This window comes from Oenanthe melanoleuca, chromosome 6, assembly GCF_029582105.1.
Source record: "Oenanthe melanoleuca isolate GR-GAL-2019-014 chromosome 6, OMel1.0, whole genome shotgun sequence".
In the NCBI taxonomy this organism is placed as follows: Eukaryota; Metazoa; Chordata; class Aves; order Passeriformes; family Muscicapidae; genus Oenanthe; species Oenanthe melanoleuca.
In genome coordinates this window covers 17,125,163-17,140,470 of record NC_079340.1, presented here as the reverse complement: position 1 = coordinate 17,140,470, position 15,308 = coordinate 17,125,163, and the positions used below count along the sequence as shown (strand labels likewise).

At 43.2% G+C, this 15,308-nt stretch overlaps 1 protein-coding gene across 1 annotated transcript; it reads left to right on the top strand.

Moving 5' to 3' along the window:
* The first annotated feature begins 2,225 nt into the window (after nucleotides 1-2,225).
* LOC130254805 (annexin A8-like) lies at nucleotides 2,226-14,842 on the top strand. The gene is made up of 13 exons (XM_056494806.1): nucleotides 2,226-2,407; nucleotides 2,519-2,565; nucleotides 5,746-5,836; nucleotides 6,103-6,197; nucleotides 7,190-7,303; nucleotides 8,017-8,107; nucleotides 8,700-8,779; nucleotides 9,384-9,443; nucleotides 9,886-9,979; nucleotides 11,734-11,829; nucleotides 12,051-12,109; nucleotides 13,007-13,129; nucleotides 14,458-14,842. Exons 2-13 carry the CDS (start codon nucleotides 2,545-2,547, stop codon nucleotides 14,512-14,514), a joined length of 981 nt encoding a protein of 326 aa, XP_056350781.1. The 5' UTR covers nucleotides 2,226-2,407; nucleotides 2,519-2,544; the 3' UTR covers nucleotides 14,515-14,842.
* Nucleotides 14,843-15,308: the final 466 nt, after the last annotated feature.

The following is a 15,308-nucleotide window of genomic DNA, read 5'->3' as shown; positions in this document are numbered from 1 at the left end:
GGAGCACTGAACTGCTGTGGGAATCCTTAAAATCAGAGAGTCTTAGGAAAGCTGCAAAAAAAGCAGGTCTCAGAGAGAGCAATGTGCAATTAGAGCTCAGCAAAAAGGATAAGGCATGTCAGCAGAAAAGTTAAATGAGATGTAGAAAGCATGGACAAATAGAACAATGGTCTGTGTATTAAAGCTTGGCTAGAATAACTCTCTAAGTTGCAGAAAAGTATATCTAGCAAGATATGGAGCTCTGTGCATTGTATTTTAAGGCTCACAGCAGGTATTGTATTCGAAATAAGCAAGCATTGTTTTAACCAAAGATATGTGTACTTATAGTGGTTGGATAGAACTACTGTCAATGTGCTTTTGCTTTTTGTGATTGGTCAAAAACTTTCAAGGTGTGTTGTAACATCACATTCTGCAGCTGCTGCTGAGGATGTGAGCTGCTGGCATCTTCCTGCTGTCCCAACCTTGTAATGAGACTGATGCTTGGGAGGAAAGAAAAAATAATAATAAAGCAGCTGGAGACACATTGCACAGCAGTCCTGTCCCGTTTGTGATTCTGTACATAAACCCATGGCTGGCCTTAAACTGCCTGCTGCCCCACTGAGTGCTGACTGCTCTGGTCTGTATTAACTCTGTGCAGCCTTGCTCTGAGTCTTGCAGCATATTTTAGGCTCTCCATACCTTTCCTAGCTTGTTCATATTGATTAAAATCTGGCCAGTGTTTCTATGCATTAAAACCCCCTGGTTTATCCCTTCACAGACTTTTTAGTTTATGATGGCAAGAATGACCCCTCAGACTTTTTTTTTCTATCTGATTTGGTCTCTGCTGCCCTCTGTGACCTATGGCTGTCTGCTGTAACTCTGATTTTCTGCCTAGAAAGGCTTCTTTCTCCTTGGAGTCCTCAAGACAGCTTATCTCCACGGCAAGCTGACCAGCTATATCCCAGCAGAGGGAAATGTCAATGTAGGCAGAAATGCTGGGGTCCAGCAAAAGCAGATGCACCCTGCTTGCAAAAGCACCTTGCCTTTGGCACCCCCAGAGGAGGAGGAGGAGGGAAGGACCCCTCAGGAGCTCTCCTTGCTGTGTGCTGTTGATCAACCTGCCTCTCCCATGGGAGCACAGCCAGTGCAGACCCAGCAGAGGGTTTGTCATACCCAGGGCAATGCCACCTCCTCCTTCCAGCCTGCCCTCACCACATGATGGGTGTGCTGGAGGCAGCTGGCCCAGCCATTCTCTTGGGAAGAGCCAGGGCGACTTCCCAGGCCACCAGGAGCCTTGAGGAGTGAAATAGCTGTGTGTGGGAAGGAAATGAGAGAGGCCCAGCAGAGATTGGTGTTTACCCAGCATCCCACGTGAGCCTGTTAATGTGGAGGGCACAAAGCTCCTGTACAGCAAGTGTTAAGATATAGCTGGTGGGAACATTTCCACCAGGGCAGCTTTCCATTGCACATAAATAAATAAATGCTGGCATGGGTAGGTTCTGACAAAAGTCTAGACAGGAAAATATTGCTACAACCATGAGGTATTTCAGATGATTTCACAGAAACATTTCACCAAATTAAAGTATGAGGAGCTGTTCAACTCAGTTCTTTTTCTTTAGAAAAAAAGAGAAGTTGTGCACTCAGCTCCTAAACCTCAACATGTCACAGCAGCTTCTGCAAGCCCTGTGACACTTAGCTGGGGTTGTCATTACTCAAATTTGTTAGCCTTCAATGTGTTTGTCCCACGTTACCCTGGAGATCACTTGTGACTCATGCTGAGAAAGCCTGGGTGTGGGATGGGGGGACCTCCTAAGTCTCTGTACTGATGCTCTGTGGGGCTACACTGTGAGGTGTAGGACATGGATGATGTGGGGTTTGGCTGGGTATGTGGTTTGTTTGGTTTGGAAATTTTTTTGGTTTTTTTGGCTTTGAGGTTTTTTAAATAAGTTTTTGAATGGAGGTAGAGGAAGGTATGTTATGTTTCTAGAGTCCTGTTTGGCAGTGCTCCAGATTAGTAGAGATTGGTAGTAGTGAGTAGTAAGTGGTTTATTCAATTGTAGCTGAATTAATCTAGTGTTTTTTATGCTGAGAAATTACCTGGTTGTAATTTGCATGTTGTGTCTGTGCCAGAGGCCAAAATGTTAGCAGGGAAGGGCGTGCATTGGGAGAAGCAGTGGAAAAATTACAATGAGTCAACAGGGTTGAATTTAGGCCTCCTCACAAGGGAAGCCTCGTTTATTGAGCAACTTGATCTCTCCCTGTGAGATCATATGTGCAAAACAGGTTGAGCCATGTCTGAGGGTGTTGCCCTGTGGAATCTGTAGATAAGGATGCTTTATACCTGGTGTGCCTGAGAGGCCAGTTACATTCTGTGGCTTCCAGAGGGAACAAGCCTCCAGAGGAGTACAGTTATTCCATTTTTCCTGGGGTAAGTTCATTGAAAAGAACTTTTGTTTCTTCCTCTCCTCCCTATGCCTCCCTTCAAGTCTCAGCTTCCCAAACTTTGAGGTGTGATATGTGTGGTTTTCTTCACCAACAGACCCAGGCATCACTACTGAGACCACAATGGCATGGTGGAAGGCCTGGGTAAGTAGAGGATATTCTGACACTCTGAGGTTTTTTTGGCACTGTAATAAGGTAACTTATAAGTTGCATCAGGCATTCTGTGTGAATGAAGAGCTTCCTTTAAAAATCAGCAATACTTTTTTACTGTTTTTCTGGCTGTCAAATAGCATCCTGCACTTCAAAAACACTGATGAAGGAGGAGTTGATATGGTGTAGGAAGAGGAGCAGACCCTATCTGGATCCTCAGCTGAGAGAGTGCAGGGGGTGTTTGTATCCCTGTGTTCATGGGGAGGCTGTGGGCTCCTTGTCTGCTCCCTTCTCCTGTGGCAGTGAGTTCAGGGACTGCCCTGTCCCCATTTTTGGTCCCCTGTTGTGCTGTGGTCACATAGAAAGATATGGTCAAGCCACAAAATCTATCTTTGGTGGGTTTTTATTATTGCAACAATAATGTGTCCTGAACAGCCAGTCTCTTTGCCAGGAGCCAGAAATGCTGTGTATGTTCTCTGGCAAATGCTTGTGGCTTTGAGAGGAATGTGGCAGGATGGGGGGAAGCTCATGGGATGGCTGAGGCAGCACCTGGGTCTGGCTCAGACCAGGCAGCAGGTACCTCTGGCCAGGTTTGCTCCCAGGTCTCAAAATTATTTTTTTCCCAGAGAGATTAAAATTGTAATCTTCCTTCTGAGTTTTCTCTGCCTCCCTCTTTCCTTTGGATGCTTGGTATGATAAAATAGATGTTTTTGCTGAGCTTGGAGTAGCTCTCAATTATTTTTTTTTTCCTTTTGGATGATCTATTCCCTGCTACCCCCAAGCTGGAAATAATCTGTAAACTTAGAATGAGAAAAGAAGGAGAATAGCCCTTAAACTCCAGTGATCTCATACCAATTGGTGTTGTAGGGAGTGGAGGCATGAGAAGAAAATGAGAGATCCAGAGAAGGATGGGGGAAATTTTTGCTTTTCTAAACCCTTCATAAAAAATGCAGTTCAAAAGCAAAAGGAATGAAAAAATGTGAAACTTTCTCAGAAAATATTGACTGAAAAAAATCCCAAACAGTAACCCAAACTGTCTCCAGGTTCCAGCTTAAAAAAAAAAAAAAAATAAAGCCTATTGTTTAGGTTTGGAAATATTTTGATGGGAAAATTTTTATTCCTTCTTCCCTTCATTTATAGATAAAACTTATCACAGCATCAGCTGTAAGGTAGCCTGCCTGTGCTGCTTTCATGCAATTATTTATATTTACATGAGCTCAAGTGTCTTGAGTAGTTTCAGTCAGGGTCTGTAGGATCAATTCAGCTGGGAAACAAGACCAAAGTGAACAGGGATTCTCTGAAAAGCTGGTTCCATTTTATTTGTGCTGCAGCAAATATGTGCACAGAGAATGAGGTGCATGAGTGAGTCACAAACGTGCTGCTGGATCCAGGAAGGGCAGTAACTGTTTATGGGAATTAGCACCAAAAAAAGATCATTGTTTCATTTCCACTGCCTCCCAGTGAAAGCTCAGCTTTGTGCTCCCTCTTTCACTGAGTCACCCAGCTCAGTCATGGGTCCAGAATGTTTGGGGAATTCTGCACAGGGCCCTTGCATGCAGCTGGAGAGGATTGACCATCCTGACCAAACTCGGATGGATGAGTCCAGCCTGCTTCCCAGGGAGGTGCTGCTGGCCATCTTGGCAGAGGGCTGGAAAAGGAGCACTTGGAATGGTCCTGCCAGCTCAGCCAAATGCTTCTGGGCCAGTGACAAACTGTTAGAGGTGGCAATGCCAGCTGCTCTGTCACTGCTTTTTTCTTCAGTGACAGCTTTACCTCAGCCTTAAACTTGCTGCTCAGAGACCATTTGGGTTCAAAGCTGCATCTCTTGTGAAGTTTCCTGTTGACACCATTTGCTTCACAGCTGCTCTTTCTGCTGGGAGCAAGGTGTGATGGTGCAGGAGTGTCTCTGTGCTGGCTGTAAAGCAAACTTCTCCAAGTCTTGCTGATTGCTGAGCATGCTGCCTCTCTCAGTATCCTCCTTGGCTCTTGGCTGCTTGTCACTGCTCCTGGAGGGGCCAGCATGCAAAGGTGCCAGCTGTGTCCACTGGCTCTCCTTCACGTGGGAATGAGGGATTTCCATCATAGCAGGATTGGTGGCACTTGGTGGTCCATGCTATGCAAACCAGGTGGGACAACCCCATTGTTTCCTTCTGATCTGTAATTTCTGATTTTTATCTCACTGTGAAGCCGTCCCCATTAAAATAGGTATCAGGTCGTACTGATACCAATAGTTTCATATTAACCCTGCCTCTAAAGGTAAATTTATGAGAATATAGCAGTTTCCAACAAATATCTTTGTTTCTAGGAAGGAGAAAATTGTGTCTATTATTGTTATAAAGTGATGATGACTCTTCATGCCTACCCAACCACATACTCCCCCTGTTTATAGGACCAGCTTGTGACAGATGTGATAACGTATTCAAGCCAGTTCCAAATACCAGCTTTGTTAAATTATGCCTGCTTCTGGTCAATGGCTCTACTAACTTGTGGTCACTAAAATAAGTCTCAGTACCTGAGACTTACCTGGGACTGGTACTGTCAGCACCTCAGGAGTTCATTAGGAGGCTTCTTGTGTAGTTGTATCTGATTCTGGGTACAGGGAAGAACATAAAACCTGCACTCCTCCAGATGGATCTCTTCCTTCAAAATATTCTTTTGGCCCAAATCCTTCCCATGGAGATGCTCCCTTCTTGAAAACAGCTGTGCAGAAGTTCTTTCAGCAACTACTGGAAAAAATGGTCTCTGAGAACAAGACTATTTCAGGAATTCAAAAAACCATCTGAAAACTACCCTGCACCCACCCACTGAGAAGTGCAGTGTGACACAATAGCATCCATGCTATGAAGGACTGTAATTAAGGGGTGAATAGGAAAGTCCAGTCTATTGCAGCCTGTGCTTTTTCTGCCAGACTGCCTGCACCTCACAGGGCTTGCAGCACAGTCTGCAGTGCTTTGCACTTCGTGTTTGTGCCAGCAGCAAAGGCTGGTACAGGCAGGTGGGAACAGGAACTTGTTCTCTTTTTGTTCTGCTGAGAAACTTCAGGCCAGTCTCTCCTATTTTCTGGGATTTCACCATGTATAGGCAATAAATAGCATTAATATGCTTTTCAAATACTTTTTATTCAGCTGATGAAAAGCAGTGGTGGAAAGCTGTGTATTTTTCTTTGTTTTTCAGAGTGAAGCAGAGGGCAGGTCCGTGGCAGGTGCTTTACATTTTAATGCTGCACCTGATGCTCAGATTCTGTACAAGGCCATGAAAGGGCTTGGTGAGTTGACTCCAACCACATATGTAAATTCTATGTTCTTCTTATAATTGCTAAGTTGAAACCCATTCCTTAGGAAATTTGCATCCAGAGATATCACTTCTTTTTTATTGTGAAAAACTAATTTCAAAGTCTCCTCAGAATGTACTTAAACTTCTACACAAAGGCAATGAACCAGACAAAGTTGTCTGAATATTCAGTTTGGGATTTTGGACCAGTCCCAGCTTATTCTGTGCACTGTATTTATGATTTATCGTTGCTTTCCACAGGGACTGATGAACAAGCTATAATTGATGTCCTAACCAAGAGGAGCAATCTGCAGCGTCAAGAGATTGCCAAATCCTTCAAAGCACAGTTTGGAAAGGTTCTTCCACAACAAAGTCATATTCAATCATTGGTTTATTGCATGCAGGATGTAGTAAATGGGCGTGCAGTTCACCCTGAAAGCATGATGCAAGCTATATGCAGCCCTCTGCAAATAAGTAGACTAATATCTATTTATAAGGCCTGCAATGAATATGTAAAATTTATTTTTGACCAGAAAAAAAATGTTTTTCTCCTAGATTACATTTTTTAAAAATGCATTTTGACCAGAAATGCTTTTTAAAAATCAGTTTTAACTTGAAGTGAAGCTTCTTATTGATTTGAAGCTGTAACAAAAATTGATACCCCTCTAAGTGACATTTTAAGTAAAATACTGGTTTGTTTCAGGCCTTTTTAAATGTCAAAAAAAGTTCAATTTAAGGACTTATTTAATTACACTTGTTTGGAAATTCCGTGGCTATCAACAACTTATGTTTTCCTTTATCTCTCTGTGTTTCCTGGATGAAATCTTACTTTTATTGGGAAAATTTTTTCACCAGCAGACTGTACCCTCAGGAAATATGGGGATGGGGGGTAATGAACAAGGAATAGAGTGCTTGCATCCCACTAAAACAGAAAGCCCTGGAAAACCTGCATTATAGTGAAAGGGAAGTTTGAGGTGTGTCTTCAAGCAGACTGCATTCCTGATCCTGCAAATGTCCTGGGTGCAGGTTTATGTGCAGGCTTTGGGAATCAGCTCTGTCTGGAGCTCAGTGCAAAGCCTTCAGCTACCTGGTTCTGCTCACTGAGTTAAGCAGGGTGGAGAAAGATTTGCTGCAGGATTAATGATTGAGAAAGCCCAAGTATCAAGAAAACAGGGAATGTGTAAGCACCTAGACAAATCTCATTTTGGACTTAGGTGCCTTTTTCCATTCCTGGACCTTTTTTAATGAACTATCAACAGTGCTGTCATTCTTGGGCCATGGGGATGGAAGCAGCAAAATGATCCTGTGAGGCTGTTTATGTAACCATGTGATGATGCACATTTAACAGGATCTGATTGAAAGCCTGAAGTCTGAATTGAGTGGCAACTTTGAGAGGCTCATTGTAGCTCTCATGTACTCCCCATTCAAGTATGATGCCAAGGAGCTGTATGATGCTATGAAGGTAAGCAAATTGCATGCTGATGTCTAAGTAGTAGCACAGATACAGTGCTAATTTATTGCAATTGTGCAAGTGTTAATAACTGGGCTGTTGCATGGTTAAGTTTGTTATTAGCAGTAGCCTTTGAGAAATACTTAATTGTACTATTAATATTCTGGGGGGAAATGCTGCTTAAATATTTCTGGCTATAAGAAAGTTTCTGTACATACTTGACATAAAGCCTGGGAAGAAAACAGCAAAACTAAATTCACATCCAAACCTGCTGCCCTGATGCCCCAGCTGAGCCATGAAACCTTTAAGGAATCAAAGAGTGGTGGTGCAAGGGCTGAGATCCTACCTATTGGTAATGTATCTTTACAAGTTTCATATGCAGAGTGGTCTGTTAAAATGGTCCAAAGATGGACTGACTAGCCAAGCACTGGTCTCCCTGCATTCCTCTAATGTTGTCTGTCATCAGAGGTCTGACTCCAGAAAAGCATTGCAGAAATGTAGGGTGACATAAAATCATCCTTTACAAATTAGGCACCTCGGTAAAAGAAATCCTGTTCAACCCAAATGTGTTTTGTGTCTCCAGTTTCATCACGAGCTCAGCACACAGCCTGACACTCAGCTGCCATCCAACTCCTCCCCTCCCCACACTTCCCTAGCAGTAAATCACCCTCCATCACTGGATGCCTTTCTCCACCTTTATTTCTCCACTCTGTTTTCTATTATAGGGTGTGGGAACGAGAGAAAGTGTTATCATAGAGATCCTGGCATCTCGTACAAAAGCGCAGATCAAGGAGATAATCAAGGCTTACAAAGAAGGTAAGTGCCTGGGGCTCAGATTTCTGTGGTCAGAGCACAACAGTGTTACCAGCTAGCACTGTCAGCAAGAAATGGCTTTTCTAAAAGCATTTAACTCTAAAGGCAATGGAACTGCTTTCAGCTGGCAAACAGAACACGGCTATACTGAGAGAATTTGAAAATCCCTTTCTAGGTCTTCATCCAGCTCCAGCAAAGGGTCAGCAGATTACAAATCTGGTTCAGTTTGGCTACAGAGTATTGTCACAATATAAACAAAACTATAGCTGTACTTGGCTTTTCTCCCCATTAAAGAGATGGGAATCTAAATATGTATTTGTAAATATTTTATCTTGTTCATCCCTTCAGTTGTACCTCTTAAATTAACTCTGGGTTTATTTCTTGGACATCAGGGGAGCTAGTGACTCAGCTGGATGCAAATGCTGACCTGGCTATCACAGGGGGTGTGAGCTGCTCTCAGCCCTGTTTTTTTCCTCAATGACCCTCTTGCCCAGTGTCAGGCTATTGTGTGTGCTTGGGTTACTGGTAATATCTTGACTGTATCACCTAAATAAATAACAAATCCTTCCCTTGTCCTTCTCTTTCCCTTGGGTAGAATACGGTTCTGATCTGGAACAAGACATAAAATCGGAAACAAGTGGCTACTTGGAACAGATTTTGGTTTGTCTTCTTCAGGTAATGCTGGAGAAGGGAAATTATGGTATAAAGGTCTTTACATTGTTCTCTTCCTTTTTGGAGAATATATGCAGTAGGAGAGCCAGTACAGTCATGATCACCAGAGACAACCATGTCACTTGGACTGGATCTGTTTCAGCTTTGAGGTGACTGAAGCAGGGAAATCTCCCTCCCTTAGCAGCAGGAAGAGAGCTGGGAACTTCCAGCCAGCTCTGCTGCAGAGACACCCCTCACTTTCACATAGGTGTAAAGCCATTGTACTCTACAAGGGCCTTAAAAAATAGTGGCCCTTACTAGGATTCACCAATTTTCCAGGGTCTGTGTCCTCAATACTGAGTGCTTTCACCCTACCACATTTTTTTAATTTCCCTGCCTGGCAGCAGAATAACTGAGCAATTTTTTACTCTGATTGATATGATTGATTTCAGCACCTTTCAGTAAAGGAGTTAGCACTTGTGCTGTCTGAAATCTTACTGCTTGAATACTCTGCAGGAATAGATAACTGAGAGGATAATTGATCTTTGCTCAGAATGAATGCTCTAATCCTTATCTATGGAAGACTCTTCATGAGATAAAAGTGTTGCCTTTCTTTTTCTGCTCATAGGGTGAGAGGGACAATGCCACCCTGTATGTGGACACAGCCCTGGCTCTTCAGGATGCAGAGGTACTCTCAAACACCTGTGATCACTGCATACCCCTGCATTCCCACCTTGAACTTCAGAGTGCTTCAGAGTCAGCAGAGGACTGGAGTCACAATAATTTGGGGTGGGGTTATCTTTAAGTAGTCTGGGGTTTTTCAATTTTGCCTGCTGAGCTCTGCCATTCCCAAGAGGAGTGATGAGGCCTGGGCTTTGGCTCAGCTGCTTTTGAGATGTGGAAGTATGTGGGCATGGTGGAGCTGCTGCAGGAGGGGTAGAAAGGATGGAGATAGTGGATGTTCCAGTCTGTCTAGAAGACAGAAAGGTTTTCATAACCAGCCATTCTGGGAGACTGTGGTTCTCACAGTGGTTTCAGTTACTCCCAACCCCTTTACCCCAGCCAGACTCTGATCCTTTTCCAGCTGCACACACAGTACAGCTTGCTGATAACTGTGTGTTAAATCACAGACTCTCTTTGCTGCTGGAGAGAAGATACGGGGCACTGATGAGATACAGTTCATCACCATCTTGTGCAAAAGGAGTGCCACACACTTGATGAAAGGTATGGAGCAGAGCCCACACTACCATCACTGCACTGCCAAGCCTCCAAAATCAAAAATCACCCTAGCCAAAAAGAGGGGGCTATAGATGAGAGACATGGGTGGTCAGAAATAAGTACCTCAGCCTATTTTCTAATCCCTGGTCACCCAGTAACCAAAAGCTGCCAGCAGATTTTGTGAAAGATTGTGATGATTTAGTTTGGCTGAAAAATCAAGTGGCTTGTCCTGGAATCCCTGTACAGTGGTGATTAGTGGATAGTTGTTTTTATAAATCCAAGAAGTGAGTGAGTGAGTACCATCCTAATTAAGTAGGAGCATGTGGTGAACAGACACATCCCTTGGATATGGGTTCCTCTGGGGAAGAACAAATCACTAAAAAAATAGCTGGTTATTCAGTGCTGGAGAATCTCAGGGTGCAGCCTGCATTTCTGCCCCAGGTCCTTTTGAGGGCATCAGAGGCTGCTGGGAGGGAAGACACAAGCCCTGCTCCAGCTGAGACTTCTGCTCCCCCCTGTCCGTGCAGCAGAGACCAAACCTTGGCATCTCAAGGCTTTTGAGACATAACAGATTTTGTTATGTTGGCTGAATCTAAGCATATCAAGTACTGTGTGAATCAGGTGGACCAAAACCAGTGAATTTAGCTGGAGATAAATTAGGTATGCCTGAGCTTTTTCCAATCTGAGGTCCTCTGAGGCTGTTTCTATGCCCTGGAAGCCAGCTCCCCCTTGTGTTTCAAATTCAATCTCCCAAGGCCACTTAAAACATAAACAAGACAAACAAACAAAAATAGGTGGCCTCTGTAGTATTTGCCTGTATCTGTCTTTAAGAATTGTATTTCGTCTTGTTGTGATAATGCAACCAGTCTTTGGAACCTACTGTGGCACCAAGCAATTTCTTCTGTGCTACAGCCACCTGTAGCTATTTTTCTTTAAAAGTTGAGTGTAATTATTGCAGCTTTTAATTTTTTTTTTTTTTAATAGAGTAGGTTTGAGCTGAGAAGTTTGTATCCATCTGTCTATGCTGTATTCCACTTCCCCAAAGTGTCTTGAGTGTTGATGATTTTGGATGATGAGCAAAGTTTCTTAATATGTCTATTGCATTACACAGCAGTTTTCCTTCTTTGTCAGTCCTAGAAAGCTAGGAATAAAAACAGGTATCTGTGTTTCTGAGCCTTGGGGTATCCAAGGTGTATAAGGCAAGCACTGACCCTGCTGCTGAGCTTGTGTTACTCTGGGAACTCAGATATCTTAGAATCTGCACCCTTGTTTTGCTCCTCTTTTCTCAGTTGTTTTTATTTTAAATTGTGGTTGAAATAAGAAGTTTCCCGAAATGGTGTTGTCATCACTTTAAAGTCCATGGACCATGAGCTGCATGGTCCTAGATTTAATTTGATTTTATTTTGGCTCTTGAAGCTAATGACATCAATAACCACAAGACCAAAGGTGTTCCTAACTTTATTTCTGTGGTTAAAGACAGCGATGAAGGGTCAGGTTTCCACATAAACTTGAGGTGACTGAAATTGTCTGAAGTCAGGGAATTAAGAAGCATGAGTGGTTTAGATTTATGTAAATGTTAACATCCATCTTTGTGGCTGATTTCTGATGTTGACTAAAGCCTCCTGAAGCTGATGCAAATGTGGCCATTGCTTTTGCAGGATCTGTGTGTTCATATTGCCACACAATGCCTGTAAATATTGGGCACAAAATGCCTTGAGGGTTACTTGGTAAAAAATTGAAGTTCTTTGTGTTTCAAACAGTGTTTGAAGAATACCAGAAACTGGCTGGAAAGAGCATAGAAGATTCTATCAAGAGTGAAACTCGTGGTTCACTTGAGGATGCCATGCTGGCTATTGGTAAGTGGTGACCTTTCCTTTTGCTTTGTCAGAGTCTGCTGCCTTTTCTTCTGCAGTAGTTGACTTATATTAGGTGGATCTACTTTATAAAGATATATGGTAGGAAGAAAGGGGTATCTCTTGGGTAAGATAAACTCAGATTCCTTGAGCACACTGAATTAATGGGAAGCATGTAGGGTCTCATTACCATTGATTCTTACTGAGTTTTTTTGTATTCCTAGTGAAATGCACCAGGAACATCCGTTGCTACTTTGCAGAGAGGCTGTACAATGCTTTAAAGGTAAGGCTTCATTGCAGCACACTGGTTTTCATACTGACTTAACTTATAGCCTGGCTTCCACCAATTCAAACTAGAAGAGGCAAGGTTTTGGTGAAATTCAGCAGGTCTAGTGCAATTGTTGCAAGTAATAGCAGAATCCTTTCAAACACTGTGGGTAGAAGAGTACCCTTTAAGCCCAAGGTAACAAGGGAGTCTGGCTTTTCTGGCTTAAGAGTCTGCAAGGAGCCCAGCCCCACTTTCTGGAACACAGACAAAACTTATGGAGGAGGCTTTTCTAGGAGACAAACTTCTGGAAGAGGCTTTTCCAGGAAATGGTTTATGCTGACAACTCACCTTTCATGTTAATAGAGTGGAATGCAGCATTTGCTTTTTAGGAAGCAATTCTCTCAATGACAGTATAAAATGACAGTTTCAAATGGGGATACATAAGGTATTTGCAGATTGTGCCCCTGTAATACTTAACTGGTATGTACAAGATGTCAGCTCTCCAAACCTTTTGTTTTGTTATCAGTGTGATCTTAATTTTCCTGTGAGTGATTAAATAATGCTGGTTGAAGCCAAGCACTGCCTGGGTGATGCTGCAGAGGACAGTCTGTATTCAGTGCCAACTCCCACCTCTGTAGCTTGTTTGCTTTTGCATTTGCCGTGTGCAAAACTTGTGCACACCTCCATGGTGGGCTTGTGGTGTTGGCACTGTGTGTGTGAGGGGAGTGAGGGTGGGCCCTCCAGAAGGAGATGCAGATGTTCCACAGAACAGTTGCCAGGTGATGTTTGAAACCTGACTCCTCCTGCCCTGGACTAGTTTGCGCAGCTTATCCCTTGAACTCCCAGTAACATCACACGTTATTGTTATAGTAATTAATATTATTTATTAATTAATTAAGACTGTTATTCCAGGGGGCTGGCACTGATGATGGAACTCTGATAAGGGTGCTTGTTTCTCGAAGTGAAGTTGACCTAAATCTCATAAAGCCTGAATTCAAGCGTATGGCAGGAAAGCCTCTCTCTGCCATGATTTCGGTAAGCAGAATCTTGATATGATGGTTCTCAGCCATTGCATGTACTCCTAGTCTTTCCAGCACTGTGGGATGCTTCCATGGTTGTTTGCAGTAGCAATGCCATTTCTGCTATGGTCATGGCTCTCCTTCTCTAGGCCTGTTAACAGTATGTCCTTGACAGACATGGAGGTGAGCCAGACTCTGTGCTCTCTGCAAGTGACTTGCACAAAACAAACCCAAAGAGACTGCACTAGGATTTTCATGGACCACTCTCTGTACCCATGCACTTCATGACATCCTAGATGAATCTAAATTAAATGAATCATTCCTGTTATACCTATCCCACACTGCTGTGCCATTTTCTCCTCTCTCTATGCTATCCTTAACAACCTCAAGCCAGTGCCATCCATATTTGTCAAAATAGTGCTGGGGTATTTAGTTCCTTTTCCTTTTCCCTTTCCTTTTCCTGTTGTTTGAGGATTTTTTGCTGCCTTATCCCAGGTGAAAGCCTGGTCTACACTGTGGTGATATAGGTTCAGTTTCTGAACCTTGTCAAGGCTTATTGTAGCATGTGAGTCTCATCTCTGAGTGAATGTGCCTCCCCTGTTAGTGCTGAAATGCTGTTTTTTACCATTTGTCCTAAGGACTTTGGGACATTCCTCTGCCCCTGTGCAAGCAGCACAGAAGCCCTGTCCTTAGCAGTCCCTATGGGAAGTCTGGTTCTATAATGAAGGGCCTTTCCCATAACTGACACTGCCATTGTCTGTCGTGTTGATTAATGATCAGTCTTCAAGGCTCTGTTCAGAATATTCATTCCTTCTCAGAATTGGAACTAGCTTTACACCTGTCACCACAAAACTTTCAAAGGGAACACTTTTTTTTAACCTATGAATATTTTCTGTAGTGCTTCGAGGCCAAAATGACCACATTTGTGGCTTTTTAAAAAATGCTATGTGTCAGGGCTAATTATAGTGACTTTTCCCTTCCTGTAGGGAAGAGGTGCTACATGAATACCCAGGGACAAAAAATCTGAACACAACAGGTTTGCTTGCTGTCATTTGTGATGACTTTGTGCTGCTCTGTGGGACAGAGCCTTGATCAATTGCTCACCTGCATTCCAAAGGAAAAAATTGGACTTGGTGAATGTTGTTTCAGGTGGTAGCTACAAGCCTCATTTCTCTACTTGCTTTTGATGGTGTGTCAGCTGGCAGCAACTCTGCTGAAGTCTGGCTTGCTCTTTCCAAAGTCCTTTTCCTGTGTGGGAATATTCCACAGACTGACAACGTCAGCACTTGGAGCATGCAGAGCAACTTCCATACTCACCCATTTTTTAATATTTTCTCCTGTCAGGAGGATACCAGTGGGGATTACAAGACAGCCTTGCTGAATCTCTGTGGCAGTGACTGATGGACTCTAGGAGGAAGATATTGAAAAGGATACAGAGAGAAGATTAATGGTGAACAAGGTTCTGAAAATGTACTTGTAGAAAGTCTTTCCATTGATCCAAGTGAGGGGGGAAAAAAGATCAATTAATGGTTGAGATATCTGAAGCTCTCTGATGGATATGGGTGCTCATTGCATGTGGAATGCTATCCACTTCCCAAACAGTTTTTCAAACACAAGGGGAAATGTTAATTTCTTATTTCCATTTTATTCTTTAAATTTTCCTCCTATGTTAACTTGTTGTGAAGGATGGCACTTTGACATGGAATTAAAGGTTCTTTTAAACACTCTATAGCTGTTTCACAAGTCTGAACAACCCTACAAAGCTTGGGCTGCCCTGAAACCATGCTAATTTCACTGATAGAGTTGGGGGCCATTTGATGCTTGCAGGATGGGTCTGGAAGGAGGCCCAGATATTAATGAGGCTTTAGGGCATGGGTCAGAACAGAGAATTTAGTGCCAGAGGCAGTAGTTTAGCCTTATCTACAAAACATCAGAGGGACCTCCCCAAGGAGCAGTGAATGGCAGAGCCAGGCTGGCTGCAAGGATGTGAAAGTTGAAGGCTGTGTGCCTAATTTCCTTCTTGCTTGTCTGCTGGGAAAGACCAGAAAGTTCAAGTCCCTGCATCAATGTCAGACCGTGGAGGAATCAAAACTGGCACGGATTATTTGGTTTTGGTGAACACAGGATACCCTGCCTGTGGGGGCAGACCTGTTTCTACTATTAGTTTCACAGTAAATTCTCAGCAGTCAGTGGAC

What these genes read in the sequence shown, in the direction of transcription:
- LOC130254805 (XM_056494806.1), top strand. Translation starts at nt 2,545, where the DNA reads ATGGCATGGTGGAAGGCCTGG. An exon ending in TTTTGGTTTGTCTTCTTCAG is followed by an intron (nt 8,780 to 9,383) that starts GTAATGCTGGAG and finishes TTCTGCTCATAG; the next exon opens with GGTGAGAGGGACAATGCCAC. An exon ending in CTCTCTCTGCCATGATTTCG is followed by an intron (nt 13,130 to 14,457) that starts GTAAGCAGAATC and finishes TTCTCCTGTCAG; the next exon opens with GAGGATACCAGTGGGGATTA.